The following is a 19,547-nucleotide window of genomic DNA, read 5'->3' as shown; positions in this document are numbered from 1 at the left end:
TTTGACAGCTTCCATGTGAAGAGGAATGGCCACCAAGCACATTCCTCTCATGCCTGTTCAGGAGATGTCACCACAGGTGGCCGTGTGATTCATCAGATCTGTTGTAAAATAAGGAGCCACCTTTGAAAATTCACAATTGGAACAGTCATTTGTGTCTTCGTAATGTTTCTAAATTTTATCTGTGGTCTAAGAAAATGCTTATTTACCCATTAAAATGGGAGATGGGTTCTCTTTACTTTTTCTAAAATCTGACTTTGTTTAGGATCATGGTTCAATACTAAATAAATAAAAAGTGAACATTAATAAAGTCCTTTTAATAATTTTATTCCATATAGATGTTGCACCGGGTGCTGTTCTTCTATATGCATGAAAAGAAGGGGGATGGGATTTGTTTTTAATTCATCCTTGTCCCAAAGAAGGATAACAGTATTAGAAAAACCAAACCCCAAAGTGAGTTGTTTAACATATAAATAAGTCTTAGCCAGAATCACTTGGATTAGATGTCACTGTATTTGCTCTAGCTCGAATTTCTCTTTTATTTTCTAAATAGGACGGAATAAGAATATGAAATTGAGTGGGCGACCATATCGGCACATTGGTGTCCTTGGAACATCTAAACTATATGTGATTAGGAACCAAATCTTTACTTTCACACCCCAGGTGAGGAGAGCAGGCCAGTAACAAACCAACAAGCATCTGTTTATTAAGCTGTCTTTTCTGTCTGGGGAGGTACTTTGAATGTGGCAGAATGTGCATGCATGTGTTCAAACAGAGACATAAGATGACACCCAGTACCTAATACAATTCTTTACTCGTGGTAGGTGCTCAATAAATGCGGCTTGAATCGAATCGAGCGTCCCATCAATTCCAGTATGAAATTAATACCACTTTACAAATCCGCTAGTGACATGCCACTTGACTCGCAGCCCTTGTGCCCTAATTGCAATAGTCCTTAACCCTTGCTTAGGCTGTCAGCAGGTCCTCTATCAGCAGAATCCCACATGGGAAGTCTGATTTTTCAGGTCCCAACCCCCTTGACGGGATCCTGAATATACTGATTATGGAACTTTTCTTCAGAGTTTTTGTTTCCAAAGGAAACTAGTCCTGTGGAATGCAAACGAAGCGTTTTTCATCCATTTGGGCAGCTAGAAAGGCCAACTGAGGGATCACTTTGTCAACATGGGGCATAGCCCCCCCAACTACCTGGGGACATAGTTGGGCCCTAGGGTCATGGGTCAGTAGCCTCAAGTTGCTCTTTTTCACCCAGCCTGTGCTGCTTGCTTAAATCTTGTGAGTTATGTCCCTTCGTAACAGATTTTAGACCAGAGCTGAGTGTGCACTGGTCCAGAGGCCAGGACAGCAATGATTTTCATCAACATCAGGCAACAGTGCCTCTAGTTCACATTAATCAGGCCATGAATCAGGTAAACACAGTCTCCACGTCTCACCTGCTCTCAGTGGCCCCACCAGGAAAACATCGCCGAGCCCAGCAGCCCTGGACAGTGTAGGAATTAAGGAGTTATTGATTTACTTTCAGGGACAGCGGTGTTGGGCCAGGTCCTTAAATCCCCATCCAAGGAGCTGTAAATAGATCTAGTTGTGCAACTTTCCCTTCTGTGCTAGCACTAACGTAGCCCTGGCTCCTGGGCAGGCGACAGATCGATTTGTCTGATCGCGAGGAGAGCCCCATTATGGGGGTGGATTACAGCCAGGGTTGAGCCTCTTCTCTGGAAACAAAATGCAAGGATTAGTGCTGCCGTGAATGACAGCGGGGGTTATGTGGAGGGAAATGAAGGACAGCCTTGAACCTGGCCTGTTCTGACTTGCAGTTCACTGACCAGCATCACTTCTACCTGGCCCTGGACAATGAGATGATGGTGGAGATGCTGAGGATCGAGCTAGCCCACCTGTGCACCTGCTGGCGGATGACGGGCAGACCCACGCTCACCTTCCCTGTCACCCACACCATGCTCAGTAACGCCGTGAACTTGATCTGCTTGACTCCTGGCCCACTGGTGGTTTGGGCCCTTTTCAAAATGTTTAAAATGAGTCCCATGGACAGAGCTAAGTACTGAAGGGGGTTCTTAGCAGTTAGGTTTCTTAGGTCAGGAATCTTCTGTGCCATACATATTTTAATTAGATTTTGTTGATGAACACATTTCAGTGCATACCCAAACAAAGTATTCCCAGATTAACTAAACTAACTGATTTTTTTTTTTTTTTTTTTTTTTTTAGCAAACGATGGCTCAGATATTCATTCTGCTGTTCTTTCTACAATTCGAAAACTAGAGGATGGATATTTTGGAGGAGCTAGGTAATTTGTGATTTTTTAAAAAGCAAAAGTAACATTGACCTTTCTTAAAGTCTTTTGCTGCCCTTCTCCCATTTTTCATATCACTTGCCAAACATAGAAGCGTGGAGCTTTAGAGTAAAAAGGGAGTTAAAACATCTAATCCAGTCACCCATGTGAAACTGGAATCATCTCTAAGCATCAGTTGGTGGGTGTTTGTGAAGCTTTTATGGGCGCCAGGAGGCCTGGGGCATAGAGAGGTGAACATATCAAGTCTCTCCGAAGTGGCACTCTGGGAATGCATGTATGGAATGCTGTGTCTGTTTCTACTAAAAGGCATGCTAGAAAACACCCAGTGCCTAGCATCTGGCAGGTGCTCAATAATCAAATCACTCCTTGAATTGACTTGAGTGTGCTAACACCTTAAGAATAATTCACAGAACTTTACAAATTCCTTCGTGGCCCTCAGAGCAGAGCACCTGAATGGGCCTCCCTAGACCACTGTCCCCTCATCCTCCGTGGAACGACGCCCATTCCGGTTTGCAGGCCCACAGTCCAGCCGGTGCTCCCAGCTATCACAGTGAAGCACCTTGAGGGATAGGGGGCTCACCTCCCATGGAAACCCCTTTCGTTTTTGTACCCCATGACTGTCACAAGGCAGAGGATTTTTCAGTAGCATCTATGCCCTGATCTCTGTGAATCTCCTGGAATATGCCAGAAGGGCCCCAGGATAACCTCACCATGCAGCCGGCCCGAGTAATGTGTGGCCTTTCCGGAGCTTGGGGAGGCTGCCATTTGGTCCCTGATGGAGTGCCAGTTGCTAAAAGTGTTTGGGAGTTGAAGTCAGCCCTTCTTCTCACATCCTCCAACACCAGGGACCCTGCTGCCACAGTAATTTTTTAAAATTATACACGTAAAAATTGCCATCTTAACCATTTTAAAGTGTACAGTTCAGTTGTGTTAAGTATATTCACATAGTTTGCAACCAATCTCTAGAACTCTTTTCATCTTGTAAAACTGAACCCCCCCCCCACCACCGCCACTGACCCTGGCAACTACGGTCTACTTTCTGTCTCTAGGTGTCTCATCTAAGTGGACTTATCCAGTATTTGTTTTTTTTGTGACTGGCTTATTTCACTTAGGCTGATGTCCTCAGGGTTGAGTCACTGGATTTCTAAGCACTGGGTTTGGCACCTCTGCTCACCAAGCTCGCTGCAGGTTTTGCTGTAGACTCGAAGTGGCCCTCGCTCCAAGCTTCTCCTGGCCTCTCTCATGAGTGTCAGCGAGGCCATCCCCGGCATTCTGCTATCTAGCTCCCGGGGCTGGTGCCATAACCGCGGTTGGCATCTGCTTTCGTACATTTCATGTCCAGCTTGGATAGGTTACCACCTGGCATATGGCGTCATAACCGAGAGACAATACCGTACGCCCATAATTAACTGTTTTCCAAAATGAATTCTTTAACTGAAATCTAATCATTGTCAAAAGGATACCGTGTGCAGTTAATTGAGCCCTTGCAGTGTGTCCTTTGTGGCTTTGCACCTGTTGTCTCACGTTGTCTTCACTTTGTCGTGCAGGCTGTATTCCTATTTTATGGGCAAGGATCTGTAGGCTCAGAGAGCCAGGGGCACAAGATGAGTAGGTGCAGAAGCTCTGTGTGAGTCCAGAAACGGGGCTCTAACCACCATACCGAGCTGGATGGGGGCTTACAGGAATCAGGAGGGCCTCCCGGTTACAGAGTAAGGCAAACAATTCAGAGAACCATGGAAAGAAACCGGAATGCCTAGGCTCCATCAGCTACCTTTCCTACTTAGTTCTTCATAATTGAAGTTGAATGTCATTTTGGCTCTTTTTTAGGTCTGAGGGTATTTAAAAAACTGAACTCACTCTACATGCCAGACTCTACCCTCTGGACCCACCTGGGGTCGCTTGCTATCAGAGGTTTTAAAATTACTGCCTTTCCGCCTTTGACCTGATTCCTTTCAACTTCATCAGAGAGGAACTGGTCCCTTGGCTCCACCTCATCTCCTACTGTTTCCAACCTCAGGGCAAAACAATCCTTAGAACTGACCCCAGGGCTCTAGGGGGAAAAAGTTTTTACTTGATTAAGGGAAGGCTTTTCTTTCCCTCAGGCAATGTTTCTTGACATAGTGTACTTGCCCGTGGAAGCTCACGCACCTGTGAATTCATTTGAGCTGCATGCTTCTGTTTACTCTCCTCAAACTAAGCCATTTAAACAAGTCGTAATCTGATGCTGGTAGCTCTGAGGCATCCTACACTTTTCTGCCTCCAGATCCAACACTTTAAGAAGCACATAGTGCCGGCTTTCTTTCTGTACAGTGGACATCCCACTTGCCCCCCGAACCTGGGGGTGAACCAGGTTCAGGGAGCAAGAACTCGGAGGCTGCTGCCTTTGTAGCAGAACCGCATACTGCCAAACCCAGCTCCCAGTTTTCGGTGGAACTTTTCCCAGCCTGATAATAGGGCCACTCTGGGCCACTGTCTCTATCCGGGGATGGCCCGGCCATCACATTCTTTCTAGAGAGAACTTTGGCTCTGAGACGTGCCTCTCCCAACATTTCCCCCCCCCCCTCCTCCCCAGGCCTTGTGTGGCTGAGTGATAGGGACTCATAAAAGGTAGCACGAGGGCATCCAAAGAATCGTTGCTTGTGGTTTTGTCCTGGTCCAGTTGTTTTAGGGCGAAAAATACCCAAGGGTTGGTTCTGGTTAAAAGTGCTTCGCTCAATATGTTTTGTAAAACTTTGGTTGGTTCAATAAAATAGATTTCTATTTGTGTTGGGTTTGGGAATAAGAAATCAGCATGATGCATTTTGGCTTTTAATATGCTGTGTGCTTCCACTTCATACTTGCTATTGAATTTTCATTTTAATTTCTTGGCTGACTACTTGTATGGGGCAATCTGCAGAGTGACGTGTTTACTGATTCTGGCAGAAGCGCCACCTGGTTATTGAAAAGTCTCTCGATGATTCATAGTGGAAGTTTGTCCACATCCACCTATATCTCTAACATAGTGTTTCCTTGGCAGAGTAAAATTAGGGAGTCTTTCGGAATTTCTCACCACCTCCTTCTACACGTATCTGACCTTCCTGGATCCAGACTGTGATGAGAAGTTGTTTGACGATGCCAGTGAAGGGAGCTTCAGTCTTGATAGTGATTCAGATTTGGGAGGATATTTGGAAGACACCTATAATCAAGGTACGGCTTGGAATGCCTTTGCAGGTGGTCCCTGAATTTTATTTCAACCTTGGCATTGTGATAAAATTGCCCTAAAACTCAAGCACAGAAAATGATTTGTAATTAACATGACAAAAAAGAGTCTTTGGAAACTTTCACGTATTAAAATGAATAAAATGCCACTTTAATAAACCTAAACTGTAAAAGGGGGGCTTTTTTAAACCTAGAGGGACAAAGAGTTTCAGGAATGCGGACTTTTCACAAAATATAAAGGAAGAAACACACTGCTTGAATTTTCAAAGAAACGGTAGAATGATCTTGGTTTGATTGGATATAAGTGATGAAATCCTTTGTATATAACACTTCTCAAACTGAGGAAGGTTTTGGGTTGAAGTGACCTGTTTTTCACTTTTAGATAGTACTTGGGATTGCGGCTGGGGATTCCATAATGCTTAGCTCACTCATGACAAATTAAAACCAAAAGATCAGATGTTGGCTGCTGGCCCTCCGATTGTCTACATATTCAGCTCATCTTGAGATGATGTGATGTAAACACTATTTGGACCTGTATTTTCTTTTTCTAGGATGAAGTTTCTCCAAATAATAACTTTATGAATACATGCATTATCTATGTAAATCTCTTTACTTTCCAGGGGTAGAGTGGAGGTCAAATATCTATATCAAAATGTTGTCTTTCACTAAATCTACTCAGCACTTCATGCTACACGTAATCACTGTTATGCATTTAGGTTATTTCTGCAGCTTGTTTTCATTGGCTCTTTTTCTTACCTGTGTAATTATAGAAAGCCAGGATGAACTTGACCAGTATATCAACCACCTCCTGCAAAGCACATCCTCGAAGTGCTATCTGCCACCTCTTTGTAAGAAGACAGAGGACAGCCATGTTTTCAGTGCCATCTACTCCACTCGGGATATACTTTCCGTGATGGCAAAAGCAAAGGGTTTGGAAATTCCATGTACATTATTAACTCTTTTCTGCCTGTTAAAATAACTTCTTTTATCAAAGTAATGCATGAGCATAATGTAAAAGTCAAAGAATCCTAAACGACAACAAAATGCAGCTGTTTCCTGCCTCACCTCTCCCTCCTCACTGCCCCCAGTCCTTCTACTTAGAGGCAACCACTTTCAACTCTTAGTTGTTTCTTCTGGTATTTACATATTTCTAAATAATGTGTCTGTAGTGCTGTCTTTGATGCATCGATTTTATTCAGTATCTGTTGACTTTTTCTTATGCAGGTGAGGAATTCAGCTGTGTTAAATCACCACTCCTCTGCTTCACTTCCCCTAACCTGTCCATGCAGTTGTATTAAGGTTTAGTTAAATCAGTATTTACTATTTCTATCATTGTATGTATGCAAATATTATTCCCAACTCAGTATAATAATATACTACATTATCATTTTTCCTTTTTTCTAAAGTTAATAGTTGCCCTATCTTTTAGTTTGCTTCGCTTCCTTTCTACACCTTCCAGTGGCCTCGCGATACAAATTTCCACAAGGTGAATCATATGTATGAATCTCACGGTTCCACTGCTTTTCTTAGAGTCCAAAAGTTTCCTCCCATCTGGCTGATTGCACTCTAAGCCTCTTGCATACCTGGCATCCTGGGACTTTTCTTTACTATAATCCTTGGAATCTCCTTTGCTTGTCTATTCAGTTGGGTTCCCTGTTTCTTGATTCTGGCATGTTCCCCTTTCTCAATTTATTCCTTTGGTGGAATACATTCTAGAACAGTTTCAATAGGTTTTAAAAAATGGTGCAATGGAAGAGGGCACAGTAATGACAGCCCTTAACTTGCTTGTTTCTGGAGTTCACTGCCCCTTTTGGCCTGGTCACCCTCCACATCCAGGATGTAGATTTTATCACTGGGATCTTCCTTCATCATCATCTGGGAGACATCCTTGTCTCCTTTGTTGGCTCTCCTGTTTTCTGTATCTCAACTTTTCCTCTTTCTTAGCTTACTATCTTATTTTGGTGGAGGACATCCAGTAGTTTCCTAGGAAACAGTGCATGGTGGGTAAAATTGTTGAGACCTTTCAAGTCTGAAAATATCTACAAATTATCCATTTGAGAGTTTGGCTGGGTATAGCATTCTAGATTGAAAATAAATTTTCCTTAAGAATTTTGAAAGCATCTCTTCATTGTCTTCTAGCTATCAGTGTTGCTACTGAGAAATCTGAACCCATTCTGATTTTTGATCCTTGAAATATAAACGGTTATTCTCTTTCCAAGTTTTTAGGATTTTCTCTACTCTCAGGTTCTGAAATTTCAATGATGTGCTTTGTTCTGGGTGTATTTTCATCCACTGTGTTGGCTACTCATTGGGCCTTCTCTATCTGGAAATTTATGTTTTTCAGTCCTGTAAAGTTTTTCTGAAAAATTCCTTGACTCATTTCCTTCCCTACATTTTCTCTTGTCCTCCCTTTCTGGTACTTTATGATTCCAATGTTGACCTCCTGAAGAAGACTTTATCATTTCTCTCCCGTCTTCCATTTCTCTGTCTTTTGATCTGTTCTGAGAGCAATTGCTTCAACTTTTTGTTCCACCTGCTCAGTTGAGTTTTTCCACTTTTGCTGTCATGTTTTAAATCTTTGTTCTCTGAATTGTATCTGTTCTTGTTTCATGAATGCAATATAATTCTTATTACTCTAAGAATTAATGGCAGGGCTTTTTGTTTTTGTTTTTACATTTTCTTCTCCCGAAATGGTTTCCATTTCCCCCAAGTCAATTTTTCCTGTTTGTATTGGTTTCTATCTTCCACAGTAGAGTCTTTCCTCCAGTGCTGGGTGTTCCTTGGTTATCTGCTCGTGCATATAAGAATCTCCAAGCCTATACCTGTAAATGGGGCCTGTTGGGTTTATGGGTGAAAGCAGGGCAGATTTCCCAGAGATGTTCTACAATCTCCTTTGCAATCTCCTTTGTAACCTGTAAGGGTCTGATTGCCTCGAGCTATACAGTCATTTATTCCCCCAAGGAATGTACCCACACCTTCAGACATGTGGGTCAGCATCCCCTCCAGAGACACACATACCACCCCTTTTTTACCCTCTTCAGAGAGACCTTCTAGTCTTCTATCAGGGTGAGCAAGGCAGTTGCCAAGCTGTGTGAAGTTGCAGAAGGCATCTAGGGAGCTCACTGCCTCTCACACACCTTCTCCGTCTTCCTTCTTTTGGTTACCCTCTCTGGACCCCCAAGTTCTAGAGGTCTATGGTGCAGCAAGCTCCTTAGACTTCTGAGGATTCTCTGTTATAAATCTGACTGGTTCTTGGTTTTCCCCACTGCAGTCTTGGGTTTGGTTGCCTTGTGTCTACTAAATGTTTTCATCCATCAGCTTTCCCACTTCCAAAATGTTACTATTGTCTTCTCTCCTGCTTCCCTATTCTTTAGGGTTTGCCTTTTTTTAAATTAATTTTTGTAGTGTTAGTGGGGGTTTAAGAGGAAGTAAAATTAAAACTTATGTTTAATCCACTAGTGTTACCTGACGGTCTATAAATGCCTTTTATTTATTTATTTTTAAATTTATTTATTTTTTATTTTTGGCTGCGTTGGGTGTTCGTTGCTGCGTACGGGCTTTCTCTAGTTGCGGCGAGCAGGGGCTACGCTTCATTGCGATGCGTGGGCTTCTCATTGTGGTGGCTTCTCTTGTTGCAGAGCATAGGCTCTAGGCACATGGGCTTCAGTAGTTGCAGCACGCAGGCTCAGTAGTTGTGGCTCGTGGGCTCTAGAGCGCAGGCTCAGTAGTTGTGGCGCACTGGCTTAGCTGCTCCGTGGCATGTGGGATCTTCCCAGACCAGGGCTTGAACCCATGTCCCCTGCATTGGCAGGTGGATTCTTAACCACTGCACCACCAGGGAAGCCCTATAAATGCCTTTTAAATATACCTCATCTTTACCTTGAAAGCTTCCTATTTTCCCAAGATGATATGACATACCCTGGCAGACAGAGATGGCTTAATGAATAAATACTGATAACATCTGAAGGTGGTTAAAAGGGGAATTCCCTGATGGTCCAGTGGTTAGGACTCAGTGCTTTCACTGCTGGGGCCCAGGTTCAATCCCTGGTCAGGGAACTAATAAGATCCTGCAAGCTGCACAGCGCAGCCCCCAAAATTAATTAATTAATTAAAGGTGGTTAAAAAACATAAGCACTAACACCCAGCAGTGGCAAAGTGAAACACACAGTGGACAGGAGGCTGGTACACCTCGATTATGAGAAGGCCAGTGACCTTGGACAAATGACAAGGTCATTGGACAAACCTTGGACAAACCCTCTCTGGTTCTCAGTTTCCACATCTGAAAGAAAAAGAAGTTGGACTCATTCATTTCTAAGGCTCCTTCCAGTCCTAGATGCTATGTAGTTTTCCCTGAATTCTAAGAGAGAAAAGTGGAATTCAGCTCCTTAAAGCAAGATGTGTGCTGCTCATTTCTTATTTCCAGAGTTGGCACATGATGTGGCCACATGAAACTAAGCAAGTATTCACTCCTTATTTGGTTTGTGCTGAATAGGGAGTAGCCGCCGTACCTCTTAAAAGAAGTATTTTATCCTTCCTCCTGCTCAGAAGAGCTTTCTGTTTATTCTTTTGTTTTCTAGTTGTTCCCATGGCTTTGCCAACTAAAGTTCTAAGTGCCCACCGTAAATCACTGAATCTTGTTGATTCTCCTCAGCCGCTCCTAAAAAAGGTAAAGTATTTAGAATCACTTTTTCAAAAAGTGTAATGTTCTTTGGTGCTGGTGTAGTCCCAAGAACTCTTAAACGGTTGAACTCAAAAGAGCCCATTTCTTGGTATCCAGGACTTTCAGGATTAGAAGTTCTGGGTTTTGATGTGCACCCACTCAATTAGTTGTCTGGCTTCTGGTTTGTGTCAGTATGCACACTGAATTTGATGCAAACCTTTATATTTTGCATGTAGGAGATGGCTATTGACATTCTGCCTACCCATCAGAATCTGGGTCACATTAGAGGAAATGAGCTAGCTCACTACCAGCCCTGTCCTATCTGTGCCAGCCAGCCAAAGCCGGGCTACTGGCGGAGCAGGGCACAAAACCAGAAAAAGATTCCTCTGGAGAATAAAATCCCAGGGTGTTCCCCACTAGTTCCCATAATTTGTTATTTTATCCAAAGTTCCCTTTGATTTTATCAGAAAGATTCAGCGTCGGTTGGAGACTATTTTAACCTAACCACAATTTTAGGTTGTTTAAAACTCACATATTTTTTTTGTGTGTTTTGCCTTCAAAAAACATTTTATTGAAGTTTAACATATATAGAGAAAAGTATATAAAATATAAGTATAGAGCTCAATGAATTATCACTGAGCCAATAGACCTGTGTGCGTAACAAGCGCCCTTTGTGTCCCTCCCGGTCGCTTCCTCCCCCTCCACTCAAAAGGTAACTGCTAGCATGAGTTCTAACACCAGGGGTTGGTTTTGCCTGTTTTTGACCTTTACATAAATAAAATTTACACATATTTTAACCTGTTCAGTTCAGTCTCTTGCAGACATCCACTAACACAATGATTCACCGATCAGAAATATACACAAAAAGCCCCAAAAGATACAATGAAAACCTGAAGCATAGCACAGCAGCAGAGTTCCAAGACCAGGTTGGTGTGTCACTTCCTGATCTTCTGGAAGTTCGCATGCTCAGCCCCCCTCCCCTGCTTTTTGGCTTTTGTATGGACAGGCCCCCGAAGATGACTTCCAGTTTCCCAGAGATGACCACGGCGACGTAGACTGTGAGAAGCTGACTGAGCAGCTAAAAGATTGTTCGAACCTACAGGACCAAGCGGACATTCTGTACATTCTGTATGTAATAAAGTAAGTGGGTGGGCTTCACTAGGTTGAGCTTTCTCTGTTCTCCTTGCTCTTCGTCCTAGGCTTCTTGGCCTTCCAGCAAGCCGCATCATGGTCAGAGTCACCCAAGCTACCCAGACTCACCGTGAGCAGACTCCCATCCCCTTCTCTACCTGCTAGTGTTGTCCTCCCAAGATGAGAAGGCTGGGTGAGGCCAGGATCTCACCATTTCCTGATGTTAGGCTTCTGTTTCAAATAGACAGAAGACGACGCAGCCCTCTCGGTGAGACTCAGAGGCACTGGGAAGCCCCCAAGCACTTGGCAGAATGCGTGGTGATTCATTCCCCTCCCTGCCAAGTGAGCTCTATTGCAAGAGAATCTGGCCTTGAAATGTTCTGGGCCATACTTCTGGGGTTTTCCATCTCTTGACAGGGGTCCCGGCTGGGACACAAATCTCTCTGGACAGCACGGGGTCACTGTTCACAACCTCCTCAGCGAGCTCTATGGAAAAGCCGGCTTGAACCAGGAGTGGGGTCTGATCCGCTACATCTCTGGCCTACTCAAGAAGAAAGTGGAAGTCCTGGCTGAGGTCAGAGCAACCATGCACGTGAAGGGTGTCTGTCTGTCCTTTCTAGCCCGGTGCCCTCTTCCTATTATGAAAGCTGGAGGCAAGCACCTCCATTTGTAAAGGAAACGCGTTGTTTAATATACAGACGGAGCTGGTCCTTCTCTCCTGACCTCTCACTGCTCTTAGAAGACAGGCAGAGGAAATGAAATTCAAGTTGATTAGTTTTGTTACTTCTTAGCTGCAGAAAAGGGTTTACCAAGAAATAAAATGAAAATGCTCTGTGGCCCGGCACCCTCTTAAACAGAGCTCTCTTATTTCTGCACATCTGCAATACAGTCATCATCAGTATTTTAACCCCAAGGCCCTGCAAAATCCAGAACTGCTTTCTATGACATTCAAGTTCTTTTTTTTTTTTCCTCTATTTATTTATTTATTTATTTAATGGCTGCATTGGGTCTTCGTTGCTGCACACGGGCTCTCTCCAGTTGCGGCGAGCGGGGGCTACTCTTCATTGTGGTGCACGGGCTTCTCATTGCGGTGGCTTCTCTTGTTGCAGAGCATGGGCTCTAGGCACGCAGGCTTCAGTAGTTGTGGCACGTGGGCTCAGTAGTTGTGGCTCGCAGGCTCTAGAGCGCAGGCTCAGTAGTTGTGGCACACGGGCTTAGTTGTTCCGCGGCATGTGGGATCTTCCCGGCTCAGGGCTCGAACCCGTGTCTCCTGCATTGGCAGGCGGATTCTTAACCACTGCGCCACCAGGGAAGTCCCCAGGTTCACTGTTTTAGTAAGGTAATGGTATTTATTATATGTGAATAATGGGGAAACTGGCAATTTAGGACTCTAATATGGTCATTAACTTTTTTTTTTATTAGTTGTTTTTTTTTTTTATACTGCATGTTCTTATTAGGCATCAATTTTATACACATCAGTGTATACATGTCAATCCCAATCGCCCAATTCAGCACACCACCATCCCCAGCTCACCGCAGTTTTCCCCCCTTGGTGTCCATATGTCCGTTCTCTACATCTGTGTCTCAACTTCTGCCCTGCAAACCGGCTCATCTGTACCATTTTTCTAGGTTCCATATACATGCGTTAATATACGATATTTGTTTTTCTTTTTTTTTTTTTAATTATGTTCCTTGGTCTGTCTTTATTTATTTATTTTTGGCTGTGTTGGGTCTTCGTTTCTGTGCGAGGGCTTTCTCTAGTTGTGGCGAGCGGGGGCCACTCTTCATCGCGGTGCGCGGGCCTCTCACTATCGCGGCCTCTCTTGTTGTGGAGCACAGGCTCCAGACGTGCAGGCTCAGTAGTTGTGGCTCACGGGCCCAGTTGCTCCGTGGCATGTGGGATCCTCCCAGACCAGGGCTCGAACTCGTGTCCCCTGCATTGGCAGGCAGACTCTCAACCACTGCGCCACCAGGGAAGCCCGGTCATTAACTCTTAACATCAGTATTTTAGGACTCACAGCAGCTCATCCTCCTTATGGAATATCAGGGATTCCAGTGTGTTTGCTACAGGGGGTGAGCATAAAATACCCACTAATAGGCCCTGCAGAGCCAGGCCTGGGGCCACATTTTGGGGACACAAAGATCACGGGGACCCAGCTCTGGCTGGGTTGCTCAGTCTGGGGTCTGTGTATGAATTTTCAAATAAATAGCAGCATGGGTCATAACGTTTGTAAAGGTAAGTTTATGATCTTATTGGCAGTGATCCTTCCCCACCGGCTTTGCTAATCTTTCTCCCCCTCACCCTTTTCCTAAATGTGTAGGCCTGCACGGACCTGCTGTCGCACCAGAAGCAGCTCACGGTGGGCCTGCCGCCAGAACCCCGGGAGAAGACCATCTCTGCGTAAGTCTTCAACCTGGGGGCCTCAGGTCTGGGGGCAGTACCTGGGGGGAAAACATCAGTGCTGTCCACCATTCAGGAAGAGAGTCTTTTTATAGACACTGTCACTGGAGCGCTTCCAGCAGGAAAATGAGGATATTCCATAGAGGACTAGGAGGCATCTTTCATGGCGTTTGTGTCCTGATGCTCCTTCCTAGGCCTCTTCCCCCCGAGGAGCTCACAGAACTCATTTACGAAGCCAGCGGGCAGGACATCAGCATCGCTGTCCTCACGCAGGTCAGCTGGCCATGGAGGGGCGGGGCTATCTCTGGGCAGCAGGGGCTTCTCCGCCCCCAGCCAGTCTCTGAAGCCCTGTCTCCACGTATGTCTGTGTCAGGAGATTGTGGTTTACCTGGCAATGTATGTCAGGGCACAGCCCAGCCTCTTCGTGGAGATGCTGAGACTCCGGATTGGACTCATCATTCAGGTGATGGCCACGGAGCTGGCGCGGAGCCTGAACTGTTCAGGTGCGATTCTCACGCGCAGCTCCCACAGCTCCTGCACCCACCCGCCCCTGGGGAGCCCTGCCCAAGTATTCTGGAACCAGGGCTTCTGAGCCTTTGGGTGGGCTCATGGCTTCACCAGATTCTCTCGTTTAGATGTAACTTCCGCCAAACCATCCAGCACAGGGTGTTGAATTTCATAGGTTAGGGAAAATGAGGCACTAGAATCTTCTGCTCTGCTCCTGACATCTGAGTTCCTTACTGTTTCTCCTTGTGGTAAGATGTCACCCCCCATTTCATAAAACCTCTGCTGGGAGAAATCCTACCAATTTAAATATGTAGATCAACTGCAAGATGCATTCCAACATTGGGGGTTATTACAGTGTGAAAAATTATGTGTCTGAGTTAAGAAAATACACAACTTAAATAGCAGCATTTAGAATCACCAAGGATCAGTACCTTTCAGTCCTGAAGCAGTAGAGAGGTAATCCTGAGCAGGGAGACCTACCACAGTACCCTGCGTCTCCACCACCCCCCCCCACGCCCACGCGACTCTACCTTCCCCTGCCGCCAGTCCTGTGTCGGGACACTTACACGATGTTTGTTTTTAGGAGAAGAAGCTTCTGAAAGTTTGATGAACCTCAGCCCTTTCGATATGAAAAATCTCCTACACCATATTTTAAGTGGAAAAGAGTTTGGTGTTGAAAGAAGCGGTAAGTAAATGCCCGTCTTACTGAGGGGAGGGGGTCAGAGAGGGCTTGACTGACGTGTCCAACGTGGCCTGGAACTGCTCCATTTCTATACAGATCAACATCAGTAATCGCGATTCGGGACATAATGTTTGGGTATAAGGTTCCTACTTCACTGAGATGGACAGAGTTCTAGGTTTAAGGTTGTGACTTGTAGGGCTTTGTGATCCCTCGTGGGCTGGCTGGGAGAGCTGCGGTCCCATGTGGGCGTGGTGCGCACCCTGGCCTGCGGCCTGCCTCCTTCTGCAGTTGGTCCAGGCACCGTCACTTGTGCACAGGGGTTAGGAGCAGGTGAGGTGACCAAGGTGTCACCTCAAGGTGACAAGGGCTGTCTTTTCCCAGCACCTGAGTGCCCCACCTTTAGTGTGGGTTGGTTTTCAATTAGACCCCCCATCACCCTTCGTGGACCCAGATAAAAGCCCTCTGCAGCCTCACAGCACCTTCTTGCTGAGTGAGTTTGCCTCGTCCCCTCGCTCTCTCTCACTTTTTATCTGTACCAGAACCCTGTTTGCAGTGCTAGGAAATATAATCGCCCAAGTCCTGGTGGAATTCTGTTCTCAAATGCTCCCTAATTATAATTGAAGCAATTATCATTTACCCTCCTCATAATAAAGTGAAATGATTTGCAGACACATCTGTGAATTTATTTCATCAAGCCAAAGAAATGCAGTATGGGCTGTCATTCTTTTTATTTAATAAGGACATTGGGTACTTCGGATCTTTTCTTTAGAGTGGGCGCCAGCAGGCAAACAAAACTGGCATCGTGCAATCAGATGTGTTTTGGTGGGTTTTCTCCTTTCCTGAGGAATGCTCAAGATCCTTTTCCAAAAGTAATTTTCAGTTCTTTCAAATGCACAATCCTTGAAATGTAAATATATAAGTAATATTTAATGTGTTCTGCTCATCAAAATAATATATGTGGTTTGACACAGATAATTACTAAAAATTGTTATTAGATACAAAGCTATAGAACCTTATGAAACTAGGAACAGAGTAATGCCACTTGAAACCATAAATATGTCTAATTGCAAGCAAGGCCAGAAGAGGTCCTGTCTTTTTGCATATAGCATCATTTGTTAATTGTCCTTTGTAATTGTTCAATTTTTATAAATTAGGAAACTCAAATAGTCTTAGAATTTTTATTACATCCTGAGATGCCTGAGATGAGTATTTTCAGCTAATGCCCACCCTACACAGGCCCCACTGTAGCTTCCCAGACCCCTTTGGGTTCTGTTTTCCACTCTCCTGGTGTCCCTCCTCCCTCTCTGGCTAATCGTCGTGTCTCCTTTGTGGGTCCTCCCTCTGTGCTGTCCTTTGGCACCTCATTTGTCTCTGCTCTTCTGGCAGTGCCCTACTCCCATGGCTTCGGGGGCGGGTTGGGTGGGAAGGCAGGACACGCAGAGGATGCTGCCCGAGGAAATGACCTTAGAGTTGGGCCTGCAGAAGGAGAGGACGCACCTGGCAGAGGGGAGCAGGCAGGCCAGGAGGGAGCCGCCTGTGCAGTGCCCAGTGCCGAGTGGCTGGCCTGGAGGGGACAGCTAAGAGGGGCGGGTGGGCTCACGTCGGTAGGGCTTTGTGTGCCCCTGTGAGGCCTTAACCTGAAGAAGGATTCCATGTGGACAGCGACATGGCCGCACGTGCCTTTGAGAATGATCGCTGTGAGCTCACCACGGAGAAGCGGGTAGTGGGGCAGGGCGGGCAGCAGAGTGGAGCCAGGTGACGGGTCCTCCCTGCCCCTTCTGTGTGCCTTCGCCACCTCCAGCCTTTGGTCGGCTTGTTCTCCCAGGACTTCCCTCTCCGGCCCCAAGGCTGGACCTTAATTAGGTGGTCTCAGTTTTCTGCAAGGAAGGGGGTGCATTTGGAGAAGTAAAAAATTATTTTAAAAAACATATCCAAATCATTGAAGGGTTTTCTGGCCGCTCAGTGTTTTCTGCATGCTGCTTAAGTGACGTTCACTCTGTCACCCATTCACTCAAACACATATTGAGCCTGTGCTGTGTAGCAGGCGCTGCCCCAGGTGCTGGAAACAGAGCGCTGGCCAGGGCAGACACGGCCACCTCTAACGGAGTGCATGGTCGAGTGGGAGAGAGAGACGTGGATAAAATAAGCACATGCGGGCTTCCCTGGTGGCGCAGTGGTTAAGAATCCGCCTGCCAATGCAGGGGACACGGGTTCGAGCCCTGATCCGGGAAGATCCCACACGCCGCGGAGCAACTAAGCCCGTGCGCCACAACTACTGAGCCTGCGCTCTAGAGCCCACAAGCCACAACTACTGAAGCCCACGCACCTAGAGCCTGTGCTCTGCAACAAGAGAAGCCACTGCAGTGAGAAGCCCGCGCACCGCAACGAAGAGTAGAGTAGCCCCCGCTTGCCGCAACCAGAGAAAAGCCCGCGCGCAGCAACGAAGACCCAACGCAGCCAAAAATAAAATAAATAAAATAAAATAATTAATTAATTTTTTAAAAAAGTACATGCATGTATTCCTCTCAGGGTGGACAAAATATCGTTTCTAAGAACCATGTGTGTGTTTCCCCTCCAGTGCGGCCTATCCATTCCTCCACATCCAGCCCTGCCATCTCCATCCATGAGGTGGGACATACTGGAGCCACCAAAACCGAGAGGAGTGGCATCAACAGGCTGAGGAGTGAGATGAAACAGGTAAGAAGAGCTCTCGGCGCCAGGAAAGAAGTGGTCTTCCTATCTGGGCTCCACTCAGAAAGTGAGAGAAACCCAAGGCATGCAGGGTACAGCCTGCTTTGTAAAGGGTGTGCCACCCCTTCTGTCCTGGCATCTGAACACACCCCGTTCCCAGACGTCCCAGAGCCACTCACGTGCACCCACACGTGCTCGTCCTTAACGTTAAGGTGTTATGCGAGCATTCTGGAAAATACCCTTCCCCATGTTTGCCTGTTGCCGAGAACTGGTCATTCAAATGGATCTCAGCCATTTAAAAAGTAGAGTCACGCAAAAGGTAACTGAATCATCTCTCCATCAAATGTGTCCTTCAAGTGAAACAGAGAGAGGAGTCTAGAAATGGAGTGGAATGCTCGTAATACCTTTATTTTCCACCATCCACAGGTGTCTCTCTTTTGTGCTCACCTTTATTTAATTCACAATAAATTCCTTCTCAACTGATCCCCCAGGACTGCAAGTCCTAATGTGCCGGTTACTGTGGTAGGACTTGACAGTGATCTACAGTAGGAAATAGTTTCCTTCTGACCATGACCTGCAGTGAGAGACGCACTCGGATTTTCTTCTCCATTTCAAATGATGACTCAGTAGATTGAGTCTGTGAGGCACTGAGGGTCACACCCTGCAGCTGGAGCAACACTTCCTTGGATAATCTAGAGGGTGTTAGAAGTAGTAAGGCATCCTTGATTTGAAACTGGTTTTTGTTTATTTTCTGATGTATTTTTACTTTCAGATGACTAGGCGATTTAGTGCTGATGAACAGGTGAAACCTCTTTGTCTTGTTTCCTCCTTTACTGTGCTTCATGTTCTTTCTGGCTTGAATGGGGAAAGCAAGGCTGTGAGTACAGAGGGTCTGAGTGCGTGGAGAACGGTTCTGCCCATCCAACATGCTTGGGTGGAGGGGACTCTGCAGGCTGTGGGGGGCAGCCCTGGGGACAGGCAGAGCACTGGACTTGAAAGCAAGAGAAATGACCTTGCCCTGCGCCTTTAAACAAATCCGTGTATCAAACTCTTGGATTTTACAGGAGACTATGTGAAAGAGATGGTCCCGGGTTCTGCCTCGGCAGGAGTTTCTGTTCAAAAAAAAGGGAAGAAATAGGGACAAGTAGATTGTGGTCATTGATTATAGCAGTAGAAAGAATACTGCTACTTCCTGTTCCTAGATTGCCTGGGGGAATTTAACCCTGGAAGAAAAAAAAAAAAGTAAGAAAAAAAAAAAAAGTAAGGATGCTGTTCTTTTATGTCACCCTTGTGACATACTTCCTTTGCCTCCTCCGTCCAGAAGATCAGAGTCCCTTTCCTAATGATTTAATGTCTGTGTGAGAGAGCGCAGAGGAGTCATATACTGACACGCGGATTCTCTGTGTTGTCCCAGGGAAAAACATCCGTGCTGTCTCGTTCGAATTTATGCTCTTTCCACGTAAGGAACAGATTTTCCAAACATCTTCCTTTGCCCACCACTCGGTGGCACCGTCCCTCTTGTTACCTACATCCCGATGGCAGCTGACTGTGGCTGAATATGGGTGGTTCCTTCCGTCTCCATTTAATGCCGTCCTTGCATATTATGGGGACAGAATGATCACCTTTTTTCTTTGATGGGTTTAGATAAAGTTAGCCAGTACAAGTTTTGTATTTGGCCACTTACTTCAAAGAAATATATTATTCTCTTTCCAAAATTAACATAAAAGATTAGCATTTCACGGCTGGGAGTTTGGAAAATAAGTCGTGTGCTAACTTGATGAGGCACCCTCCACATCCGACTAGATATGGGAACACTTCACACTCAGAGAAAGCATTTCCTGGGACCTCTATTGCGCGAGCCCAGAGCTCTGCCCGCTGCGCTGCAGGCCATCTGCCTGGGGGGGTGAGTGAGAACTTCCGGCCACCCGCATCCTCTGCGTCTTCCTTCCTCGGCTGT

The 19,547-nt window shown here is 45.7% G+C and overlaps 1 protein-coding gene and 1 non-coding gene across 10 annotated transcripts in view; both read left to right on the top strand.

Moving 5' to 3' along the window:
- The window catches only part of PHKA2 (phosphorylase kinase regulatory subunit alpha 2), an 88,388-nt gene that overhangs the window by 58,456 nt on the left and 10,385 nt on the right, over positions 1–19,547 (top strand). For 5 of the 9 annotated variants that reach the window (XR_009006633.1, XM_057538002.1, XM_057537999.1 and 2 more), the window contains 15 exons: positions 551–660; positions 1,830–1,974; positions 2,236–2,314; positions 5,337–5,506; positions 6,289–6,462; positions 10,096–10,184; positions 11,185–11,318; positions 11,554–11,577; positions 11,727–11,883; positions 13,631–13,710; positions 13,905–13,983; positions 14,084–14,213; positions 14,801–14,902; positions 17,478–17,596; positions 18,363–18,392. Coding sequence is in view for 8 of the 9 variants with exons in the window: in XM_057538002.1 (XP_057393985.1) it covers positions 551–660; positions 1,830–1,974; positions 2,236–2,314; positions 5,337–5,506; positions 6,289–6,462; positions 10,096–10,184; positions 11,185–11,318; positions 11,554–11,577; positions 11,727–11,883; positions 13,631–13,710; positions 13,905–13,983; positions 14,084–14,213; positions 14,801–14,902; positions 17,478–17,596; positions 18,363–18,392 (1,622 nt within the window). In the remaining variant the exon portion in view is untranslated. The remainder of the gene's footprint in view (positions 1–550; positions 661–1,829; positions 1,975–2,235; positions 2,315–5,336; positions 5,507–6,288; positions 6,463–10,095; positions 10,185–11,184; positions 11,319–11,553; positions 11,578–11,726; positions 11,884–13,630; positions 13,711–13,904; positions 13,984–14,083; positions 14,214–14,800; positions 14,903–17,477; positions 17,597–18,362; positions 18,393–19,547) is intronic. The other 4 variants (XM_057538001.1, XM_057538006.1, XM_057538000.1 and 1 more) reach the window with 3 other exon arrangements.
- On the top strand, positions 9,503–9,574 carry TRNAE-UUC (transfer RNA glutamic acid (anticodon UUC)). The gene has a single exon. It is a non-coding gene; the product is annotated as a tRNA-Glu (tRNA).

Source organism: Balaenoptera acutorostrata, chromosome X (genome assembly GCF_949987535.1).
Source record: "Balaenoptera acutorostrata chromosome X, mBalAcu1.1, whole genome shotgun sequence".
Taxonomy (NCBI): domain Eukaryota; kingdom Metazoa; phylum Chordata; class Mammalia; order Artiodactyla; family Balaenopteridae; genus Balaenoptera; species Balaenoptera acutorostrata.
Note: the sequence above shows the minus strand (reverse complement) of the source record. Positions and strands in the feature narration are given on the sequence as shown.